Genomic DNA, 11886 nt, shown 5'->3' with positions numbered 1-11886 from the left:
ACTTCGCCTTACAACGAGGCCTTAACCAGCTTTCGAACTCTAGCGAGGCCTTAATCGTACTTCAGAGTGTGGTTAAAGGTTTCAAACCAAATCTTACTCAAATATTGGCCTCTCAACGAATGAAAAAAGCACCAACGACCACCAAACAACACCCTCATCAGGATCACCGCGACCAAGGACCATAGGGACCACCACTAAACCAACATTAGGACTGTTAAACTACCTTTTAGTCGCCTAAGGCAAAACAAAGTCTGGTCCCCACTAATGTAGCATAAGGCAACCGGAATATCAATCCTAGGACTCAGCTAATTAAGATTAAAGTGTAGGGTTAAGGTCTTGTATTTATTTACTGATTATTTACTATTAAACTGGGTGGGGACATTTAAAATGAATGAAACTAAAATAAAAGAATTAAAACTATTCTAAACTAAAATCTGCTTAAAAGAATAAAGAAATTGAAATGCAATAAAAAGAAAAGAAAATAACAATCTAAATTACTCAAAACAGAAATAAAACCTATTTACTATAACTTCCTACAACTGAAACATATTTACTATAACTTCCTACAACTGAAACATAACAGATATGATACAATCTAAACAGAACTCAAATGCTAAAAAATAAGGAAAGAAATTCTTTGAAACAGAAATGCAGAATAGAAGCAAAACCTAAGTCTAAAAGAATGCATTATTAAAAGATATTCCTAAACAAAGCATCAAATCTGAATTAAAATGTAAAACATAAAACCTAAAATGAATCATCAAATCCTACTCTAAACAAAAGTAATCAAGAACAATCATGTTAATATTCTCAACTAAAACTGAAATCAAATGAACAAACACCTAAATTAACAAGTAGAAACAGATTTGTTGCTTAGACTAATGATTAAGAATCAAAAGTGCCAAGATTAGTGTAGAAAAGTAGTCACTTACAACTCAGGAAGACATCCTGGACAGTTATACCCACTGTGTGGTATTTAAGTTCCAAATCAAAACTTAGATTGTGTAAATGTCTACTTACTATACCAAATTACAGCAAATTCAAATCCTAATTCAAGTTTCTAACCAATACTAGATGCAGAACCTAATATAAATGCAATTAAAATGCAATATACTCTAAAACATACAAAATCCTAATTGAAATGAACTGACACAAGCAAAAATATGAATTACAATAATTTTCTTTTATTGGACTCATCTCCAAACTCGAAAAGACATCTCGATAAGTCATGCTCACTATGGAGTCATGTAATTCTCTCAGGAATTTCAACTATGTGGAGTCATAGAGTTCAAATCAAATTTTCAAAGTAAAACAACTACTCTAAAACAATATTTTTTGTATCATTGAACTCAACTCTAACTCGAGAAGACATTTCAATAAGTCATGCTCACATTGGAGTCATGTAATTCCCTAAGGAATTTCATATGTGCGGAGTTACGAGTTCAACTCATTTTCAAATCAAAACATGAAAAATATGCACATAATCAACCAAGAACGCAGAAACATTGCAAAGAAAATCGAACTCAGAATCATAGAGCACTCAACACAGAGAAATATCAAAGTAGAAGGAAGTATTATTAATGAAACACAAAAATTACAAGAAAATACCGAACAAAATGCGTGAGCAGGAAGACAACGCATAAGAACTCAAATCTACTCTACTGAAAGCACGATAAAACCCTAGAACTCGCTCTCGCGGAGCCTCTCACCCTCCGCATTTTTCTCACACTGTCTATATACATGCCCTTTTATAGGGTCGAAGAAGGAAGAAAAAAAATGAAAGAGGGAAAAGGGAAAGTGAAAAGGACTAATTGTCGACGCTTCGCGCTCTTTTGATTCAACGTCCTTTGTTCACGATCTCCTTCTAATCTTTTCCACAACCCTCCAATCATCTTCTCTTTGGTCAGCTTCTTCTCTGGGCAGCTTCTTCTCCGGGAAGGATCAGTGACTTGAGCACAAACTTTGTCTTTTCTCTTCGTTTCACTTCTCTCTAGTTGCTCTTAGGAACCCTAGCTGGAAGAAAGCTACCTTTTCTTCCAAATGAATCGCGAAGTAAGAACCCCAAAGCAGGACAGCTTCCGCTAAGACTGAAACGTTGTGTTTCATTAATCTCTGGCCCGTGCAGAATAAGCCCATTTCCCTTTCAGCTAAATCTGTCAGCCTTCAAAATGCACAACATCAATTACAATGCAGGCCTAATTCCCAAAGTGTGGCAGCAGCGGCCCACTCTTCATCAACCATCATCAGTAGCCCATCAAGAGCAACTTCCAATTATCCAGTCAATGGCCCAATGTACTCAAAATGTGGCAGCCAAGCTAAAACGCGCGTTTCACTAAAGTTGGAGTTCCATTGCAGCAGTAGTGGCCCGGCAGCGGAGAGTTACTCTCTGCACCACCACACACTCCTCCCTGCACCTCACCATTCCTCTTTTGTCCTTCAGTAATATTTAAATGGATGTGAATATGCGTTGAATTCTTAAACGGATGTCAACATCCGTGCACGGATATTGACATTCGTTGAAGGACAAACGGATCTCGACATCTGTTCAAGAATAATTTTCGTAGATGGAAGGATGCTTCTTTCCCTAAGCTTGTTTATCCACTAGTGCACCCTGCTGTTTTGGTGGAAACATATGAGAAGGGTGAGAGTGTCGCCTATTATGTTGATGATCTTCAAGGACATGAACGGCTTAAATCTTCTATTGCTCATATTGGGACTCACGCACTTCTGAAAATGCTTCTGGTAAAGTATCTTTGATTTTTAGTTTCTTGTGCCACTATTTACTTATGAATAGGGATACTTTATTTGTTTATTTTACGCATTCTTTATTTGTTTTGCAACATAAAGCATAACTCATCACGATTGATGACCTCAAATCTCCCACGAATTGTTGTAATGCTTGTTTTTATTTATAACAATAGCAAACCATGTTTTTAATAATTATCAACTCTTTCTAGAAACTGTCTTTATTGTGTGATAAACAGATTTTTCATATCATTACATATTAGATTCATGAAGTATGGTGATGTTTACATGGCCTTTTGGTTGTTTAGATCTACTCTGTATATTATTTATTGAGTTTTCTTTGCCTTATCAGTCATACTGAATTTTCTTTTGTCCAAAATAATAGTTTGTTTTTTGAAGGAACATCTTAGATCTGTTGATAATAGTAATCATATCATGCATCTCCTAATTCTTAATTTGAACGAAAAAAAATTTGCCTTCTGCTAATAGTTTTAAACTGTAACATTATAAAGTTTTAACCTCCTAGACATTGCAATGTCTTCTTTCAGGTGGACAACTTCATTCATGCAGACATGCATCCTACAAATATCCTTGTTCGAGTGGCTCAAAGAAAGTCGCGAAAACGACTCTTCAAATCAAAGCCTCATGTAGTTTTTCTTGATGTGGGTATGACTGCTGAACTCTTTGGTAGTAAGGAAGTGTAGGGAGTACTTGGTAAAAGTTAAATTAACATAGGGTATTTTTGGAATTAAAAACATAGTGAGGAGGTGTAGGAAGTACTTGGGGTGATGGAGGGAGCAACTCTCCTGGTAGCATCTTTAATCAACAACATCAAATCCAGTAACGTAGAACAGTCAGCCCAATCAAGGCCCAATCCTGAAATTTCATTTCAACTATGAACAGAAAGAGCAATTAGAAATTAAAGACAAAGACAACAAAAATTAAAAACCTATTTAAGCAAAATAAAGAAAAGAATTTTTATTAAAATATTTTTCAAAAATACTAATTTCCTATTTTTTAACAAAGACTAAAAATATATACTCCTAAAAACCTATTTTTAACTAAAATTTTACAAAACTAAGATTTTAAAGAAAAACCTAAATCTATCTTAATTCTAAACAATAAGAAACTAAAAGAATCTAAGAAAGACTCCTAAACACAAAAAAATATGTAAATTTGGAGAATTATCAAGGACTATTATTGGAATGCACACACAGAGAACAAAGAATAAGAGTAAGAGAAGGGAATAAAAAATGTAAAGTGAATGTCGAAACCAGGGAGTACAGGTATGTATATCGAACTTCATCGGTTTGGTAAAAAAGTAAACCTATCATTACTAAATCATTAACTCACACACCAATGCAAAATGTAAGGGTAATAACATAATAATGGAGGTGCAACTGAAGTAATGGAGGTGCAACCAAAGTTATGGAGGTGCAAGGAGCACGCCTCTAAAAGAAAATGTTGCTATATTGTTCACCCAATTCTAAGCATTCACGTGATTTAATTCTTTTCTTTACATAAACTTTCATTCACTAAACCATGGCCTCATTCGACCATGCATCGAAAAACCAATTAACACCTATGGGCCCTACATGCATGCACCCAAAAAGAAAAACACTAACATCCGTGAGCCCTACTTCGTGCAAGAATATAAAGGAAATTAGCCAAATGAAAAATAAACTCACCTAAGTCTTATGAAGGTCGAACCCCTTGGTCTTGGACACCACCTACACAACAACAAAATACACATACCATTAAGCCAATTCAAATTCACTTAAAGTTATATACAGAAATAGCTATGTAAATCATACAAGCCATACCATATATTATTAAAATAATAAATAAATAAAACCAAACATTAATTTATTTATTTGACAAAAATAATTATAACACCGAAAAAAAAATTTAGAGTATTATAATTCTATTTTTATTATTTTCTTTGGGTTTTACATCGGATGCCACTTATCCAGCATTGGGCACTATTCTGTTTAATCGTTGGATGGAGCTGAAATTTTGATAGTTAGTCTTATTGGTTTGAACGTTTGGATCTTTGATTTAAGGTTTGTGTATGGAGTAGTGAATGTCACACTTTGATGTGTTTAATGAAAATAAGATAATTGAATGTTATGCTAATACAATACAAAATAAAGAATGAATTGTTAACACGAAATTTGAAATAAATGATAGGTGAATTATGTTATGAGATCAATTTGGATTGAGGTAAATTACAGAGGCATTACATAGTGTGATTTTTTAATATTTATATGACAATACGATGAATGAGCTATGTGTGATATTTTATTCTTTAGCTACTTTCTTGTGACTATGTTTATTTTGTCTTGAAAATGTTTATTTTGAATTAAATGTATATATGTGAATGAATGTTTGTGATGTTTAATTGTTGAATATGATGATATATAGTTAAAATAAGTTGAAGGTGGAATAGCTTCTTAGGGAGGGAGCATTCTACTTTTGTGTTAGATATATTTGAGTAGAAAAAAAAGGAAAGAGATTATCAAGACTATAATAAGTATCCTAACTCACGTAGAATAGCATATTTAATATATTTAATTAGTTGTTATAGCTTATTTAGATAGTGGTGTATGATTGAACAATGTTTAGTATTTGTGAGGGATTGCTTATTTCAACCAAGTAATAAAGTTTGGTATTTTAGACCGGGAGAAGGAAAAAAAAGGCGAGAAATGGTATGAGATGTAATAGGTAAAAATATAATTTTAGAAGAAAGACAATAAATAAATATGACATAAAAACATAAAAGAAATAAAGAGTTAGATGATCAGTGAGAAAGTATTAAAAGACAGAATTTACTACATTTGTTATGATATGATAAAAAAAGTTAGAAATAATTAATGCAGTAGAAAGAGAAAAGTCTAATCATTCATAAAAGAATATTTGTCCCATTGAATCAATGGTGACATCTTAAACATTTTAATCTAAATTTGATTGCAATCATCCAATCCAATTTATAAAAATTAGTTGTTATTCATTAATTTCAAGCTAATTACATTGAATGATGGATTATAATGATATATTTTGATTGAAATTTATGTATCAAATTTTATATTTGTTACTGTGCATTAAATATTTCAAACAGATTTGGTTTCTTGGAGAAGTCTCATTCTTTTACCTTATTCTTTTCCACTTCACATTCTCCTTTTGTTCTTCCATTGTTCTTGTTGAATTCTTCATCATCTTCTTCAAAAGTAATCAAAAAAGGAGCCCCAAGATCACTTCTTCATCTTCTTCCCACGCAAGTCAAGCCTCCACTTTTACCAGAGTCATCGTTGGTGACCCCGATCACCTTCAGAGGTATACTTTCACAGAAACTATTGTTGTTGAATTCATCTGAGCTTTATTTTTACTATATGTTACTGTTCAGTTTTATCGGTTGCTATTGAATTGTTTTTGGTATGTGCTGTGTTGCAGAATATGGGTCGCGCAAGAATAACCTTAAAACAAATCTCCAATGAAAGATCCCGCAAGACAACTTTCTTGCGAAGAAAGACAGGGCTAATGAAGAAAATCTCGGAATTTTCGAAGAGGTGTGGTGGTGAGCACTGTTTGATTATGTACGATGATAATGCTGATGGTGATGTTGAAGCAGTGACTTCGCCCGAAAACCCTGTAGAGATACACTCCATGATTCAAAAGTACTATGAAACTCAATTAAAGAAAGAGAGACCTCACAAGACTTATGGTATTGAAGAGTTTTTTAAGAACAGAAAGAAAATGATTGAAGCTGAGATTTCCAAAGTGCATAAACAAATCAGCAGCATCAAGTACCCAACTTGGGATCCAAGTTTCGTGAACATGGAAGAGGATCAATTGAGGGCCTTGTGTGCTCGTGTGGAGGCCAAAATTGAAGCTTGTGATGAGGGAATTAAATTGCTGAAGAACCACAAGAATGTACCCAGTTTGATGCAGAATTTCTCACACGGCCAAATCATCCAAACTCCAATCCAGGCACTTGATAATGAAATTAGTTATTTGTTGAGAAACATGCAAGAGGGTGGTGGTGATGATGCTTGGTTTAGTTTTGTGCCAAACATGGCTCAGGAAAATGCTACTGCTACCACCTCACATCCAAACCAAGTCAATTGTTTGCAAAACATCTCTCAAAGTCAACCATTGCTTGAAGATTTTATGGAACTTTATGATAAGAATTATGAAGCAGTTGATGTGCCACTGAATTCAATCAATCTATTCAGTGAGCTGGAGGTTGAGGAATTGATTAGGGAACTTTCTAATGAAGGATGTGATAATCCTGTGGGTTTTAGCAGTCAACCTCATGAATCTATCTTGCCAAGTATTTCTGCTGAATATCAAAATCAGCACCAAGGAGGAGGACCTTTGAACGCCTTGCCTCAAACCAATTACTATGACATGCTTTTCTGAATGCTTACTTTTGACTGAACTTGGTTTTGTGTTATTGTTATACCATATGTCATGTTTCTTTAACACTAACTTAGTTTTTGGCATCTACTTAGTTCATGCTTCTTTGTTTAGGTAATGTAGGTTTCATCTTGCAGTAAAAAGTGCAGAATTTTGGTTTCACATGTTCATTGCGAGTATCTATCATTTGCACTCTACAATATTTTTTCTCTCTAATTATTCATGGTTTAAAAGGATTATTAAAATTGGTTCAAAAATAATTGTAGTAGACTCTATGAATTATTCCTGTTCTTGATGTTCTTTTTCTGATATAGCCCGCGTCCTTGGCTTGTACGAGGGAACAATTTTCGTTTTGAAGTGTCTGAAAATCTAATCATGCGGATAGTAAAAAAGCTTAATTTATTAAATACCTAATTTAAAAGGAAAAATGCTACGAATTTTTTAAACGAAAACAATAACATGGTTTGTCTAAATTTTTCCTTCTAAACTTTTTTAATATACAATATATAAATAATGAATAATGAATGTTTTTTACAATTTGTCCATGCATAAGTAATTTCGAAATAAAAACGTCATGTTTGGTTCTCGAATTTTGCCTTTCATAAAGAGGAAAGATTGTTTCCGAAAAGAGTGTCCTTGAAAATTGTAATAATTAAGAAAATAAATAAATGAGATTAAATAGATTTTCTTAAGTAAAAAATAAATAAATTTATTGTTTATTTAATTTTGTAAGAATATAGAAAATAGAGTATTAGAGTTGATATGTGTTTTAAAATAATGAGACCGAGTATTATATTTTAAAATAATTCAATAATATAAATAGAAGTTCTTAAAATCATCTCATTACTTAAAACATATTTCATCTTTCTAAAACTCTTCCTCTCAGTTCTCTATACCTTCTCTTTAACTTTTTTACCTCATCGATCATCTATTTGACGATCAAGAGGTACCTAGGAGATCACAGCGAGGTAATCTCAATATCTATCTGATCAGGTTTTGTAATAGAGCAAGTAAGTTTCAGTTTCTTTTTTGGTCATAATTGGGGATTTTAATAGGTGAATTTCTATAGAAATGGTTTTAGAGAGAAACCTAATGTTTGTGGTTGATGTTTAGTCCATTTAAATCTTCTGGAGTCTTTTTGTTCCTTGTTCCTCTAAATTTGATATGAAACTATATATGAGTTAATAGTGGTATTAAAAGGTTTTATGTATAATTAAAGGGTTTTGGTAAAGGAAATTTTGAGTTAGTAGTAAGAAGAGCGAAATTGGACTTTTAGGATTGTCATTAGGTTATTTAAAACTTGTTTGAGTGTTGAGAAGGGTAGAAAGTTGAAGTAAAACTATTCACAATAAATTATGTTGAGTTTAACTTGTTTTGAAGCTATTTTGAAGGGGTTTTGACTAGTGAGATTTTGAATTAGAAGGTCTGGGGTATGTAGGATGCTTTAGGGTCCGTCATAGAGTCATTTATGACTTGTTTAAGCTGTTAAGTTTCATAAATTTGGTATGAAAGGTATAGAATTGAGTTTAGATGGTTTAGAGTAGTTGTTGAGTTTTGCATGGTCATTTTGAGTTAGAGTAGTATTTTCTAAGTTTTCTCTACATTTAGAGGGTCCTAAGAATCAAATAAAGTTGTGGGCAAAATGTCCAAAGTCATAATCATTGATTTGGCCATAGTTTTTGGTTTTCATCGATTATGACACTAACATAATAGATTAAAACAAAAACTACAGTCTAATCAATTATGTTGGTAACATAATAGATTAAAACAGACACTTTATTCTAATCGATTATGTTAGTACCATAATAGATTAAAATGGGTAGTTTTTTCCTATTTTGCTTTATGTGAATTCTGGTTTGCCTTAACATATTAGATTACCAATTTAATCGATTAATATTACCAGTAATGTGTAATTTTGACCAATCTAAACCATATTCACTTGTACATATATGATATATGTTTTTCATTGTTCTCTTGTGATCCTAAGTAATTTTATTATAAATTTCATTGTGCAATAGAGAATCAATTTTATTATCAACTACTTTGTGATACCTGATGGGGTTTTTTCTGGTTCTTTTGTGTATGTTTCTGGTTCTTTTGTGTATGTTTCATGGATTCATATGTTTGGATGCAGAGTATTATGAGATGATCAAAGTGTGAATGAAGTGTTGTGGAGAAAGGAATTCCAAGGAGGAGTATCCTAAGTTGGTTATGTTGTGTAATGTATTGAGGTAGGGGCTCATGGATTGGGGAATGATCCTGACACTCTCTATAACCCCATCTCAAGTAGAGATGGGTGATTATGTCATGGAGAGTAGTTGGAGGTCCTAGTCTATAGTCAGTGGTTTTGGCCATAGATGTTTGATGGATTAACCTTGGTGTATGACATTATTGGTGGTAGTTGAGGTTGTGGTTATTGTTATTCTAAGCAAGTGTCTCCACCATACACGGGTGCAGGTTTCCCATGAGTCCGACATTAATACATCTATGCGGATAGTTGGAGTACAAGGTTAATGGAATTATTTTAGATGTTGTTTGATTCATAATATGGATGTATATTGTTATTGTTTTAACATGTATGTATAGTATTTTGATATTTTAGCTTACCTTTGTGTTTGTGTTGTTTGTCTTTATGTATGTTTCTCTTTTACAATGATCACCTTAATGGTGTGAGCTTAAGTGGTGTCTCCGGAGAGCAGGTGCTTGTTGGAAGTGGAGTTGAAGCTTAGATTAGGACGTTTCGACTTTTCCTTTTGTTTGCAAAGTTTATCTTACACTTTTGGTTCAGTGTAGTAGGTATTATTCTAGTGTATAAGGGTGTATATATAAAGTTTTCTATTATAAATTATTTAAGAATAATTGTAATGGGAATTTATATGGTTTCCTTGAGTTAACTGCTATGTAATATCAGGAATATGATATATCCTATAGTAGTTAAACACTATGAAAAAAAATTAGGATGTTACAAATTTTGAAGATTTATTTTGTTTTAATTATGATTTAAGATAAAATAGTTTATTAATTTAAAAGATTTATTTTATTTAATAGGCTTAAATGCTTACTTCGTCCCCATGTTAAGAGGTGAATTTCTCTTTAGTACCCGGTTTTAAAAATGAAGACATTGGGTCCCAAAGTTGTTATAATTGTATCAATTCAATCCTATTCGTTAAATGGGCAGCAACGACGTTAACTTCATGTTGATGTGACGTACTTTTTCTCTTCTCTCCTCTGCTGTGCAGTTTTGGATAGCTAACTTACGAGAAATATGTCCCTCAAGGGAAACTTGTAAATCAAATTTTTGGAAAATTCAAATCACAGAAAAGACAAGCAGAAGAGGGATAATAAGTGCAACCCTATATGGTATAACCATAATTAATAACAAATTTAAAGCAAACATAAGTAAAATTTATACATTCTACCAAACATCAATATTTAAACAAAAAGAACCCAAAGCTTCAAGCATTATAAACCAATACAAGCTAGTGTCCTAGCTAAAGATTATATCAGTATCAAAATAATAGTTTCCACATTGATAAATGCTTGTAGCTCCATAATTGGACATATAACAAGAAATAAATCAACAATTTCACTTATCATAACCAAGTAGTGGGAAAAGATAAGGTGAACTGGTATCAGAACACATTATAATGGCCAAGTGATAAGAAAAATGGAAATAAGAGGTTCTGTCAAAACACAGAAGGGAAGCCAAACCATGAGAGCCAATGAGAGAGGCCCAATGCAAAAATAGAGCACAAAAATTGGTTGATCAAACATAGGTAAGAGCAGCGGCGATGAGCGATGCCTCGCATTGACGGTGTTTCTCTCCTATGCGTGAAAGAGAGCGAGCCAAAGGAGGAGGGTCGTGAAGGGCGGCGACGCTTCCAACGTTGGCGTTGTCGCCAATGACGTGCTTGGCTGGCCAGGAGGAGCAGTGTTGATCTTGTTCGGGGCAGAGGCAGATGGCTGCCGCGATGAAGAGGGAACCCCAAGCTTTCCCTGTTCTTGGATGGGAAAAGAAACCCTGGCTGCCACGACGACATTTCTTGCATACCTCACATCCATAGTCAGTTCAATGTCATCAATTTTAACGTCGTTAAACGGATAGGACTAAAGTCATGCACTTTTCATAACATAGAGATCCAATGTCTTCATTTTTATAACCGAGTACTAAACATAAATTTACCTCTTAATATGGGGATGGAGTAAGCATTTAAGCCTATTTAATAATAAGGTTAGATGAATAATTATTCAATTAAGAAAATATTAAAGATATTCTCTAATAGATAGAATTAAATATCATGAATATTAAAATATATCTAAATTATTTCTTTCTTAATATTTCTTTGAATCCCCTAAAAGAAACTGAATTTTTGGGTTAAGAAGTTTCAAGAAAGCAAATCTAAGAGAAAAAATTTATTTAGAAAAAGAATTAAATGTACTCTTTTATTTTATTTTTATCTTTTAAACCGCAATGAAATTTCTTCAAGAAAACAAATTTCAAGTTTAAGTGAAAAAAGTTAATGGAGAAAAAGAGTTAATGATGATCATTGTTCTACTTTTTTTTAGTCTTTTTAAACTAAGATGAAAATATTTTAGGGTTAATTAAGATCAAATCACTAGTGTAGAAAAGACTTTTAACGTCTGTTATGTAGGGCTTTTAACGTTTGATCCTGCACTGACGTCTTATTGGGAGATGTCAATGTAGACGTCGGATAGTACAGGACA

At 32.9% G+C, this 11886-nt stretch overlaps 1 protein-coding gene across 1 annotated transcript; it reads left to right on the top strand.

Annotated features, from left to right (window-relative positions):
- Window positions 1-6198: 6198 nt before the first annotated feature.
- LOC108345476 (agamous-like MADS-box protein AGL82) lies at window positions 6199-6676 on the top strand. Its single transcript, XM_017584062.2, is given in 2 exon segments — window positions 6199-6576; window positions 6578-6676. Coding segments are annotated over 2 exon segments (399 nt in total). The 3' UTR covers window positions 6599-6676.
- The last annotated feature ends 5210 nt before the right edge of the window (window positions 6677-11886 follow it).

Source organism: Vigna angularis, chromosome 8 (assembly GCF_016808095.1).
Source record: "Vigna angularis cultivar LongXiaoDou No.4 chromosome 8, ASM1680809v1, whole genome shotgun sequence".
Classification (NCBI taxonomy): domain Eukaryota; kingdom Viridiplantae; phylum Streptophyta; class Magnoliopsida; order Fabales; family Fabaceae; genus Vigna; species Vigna angularis.
Note: the sequence above shows the minus strand (reverse complement) of the source record. Positions and strands in the feature narration are given on the sequence as shown.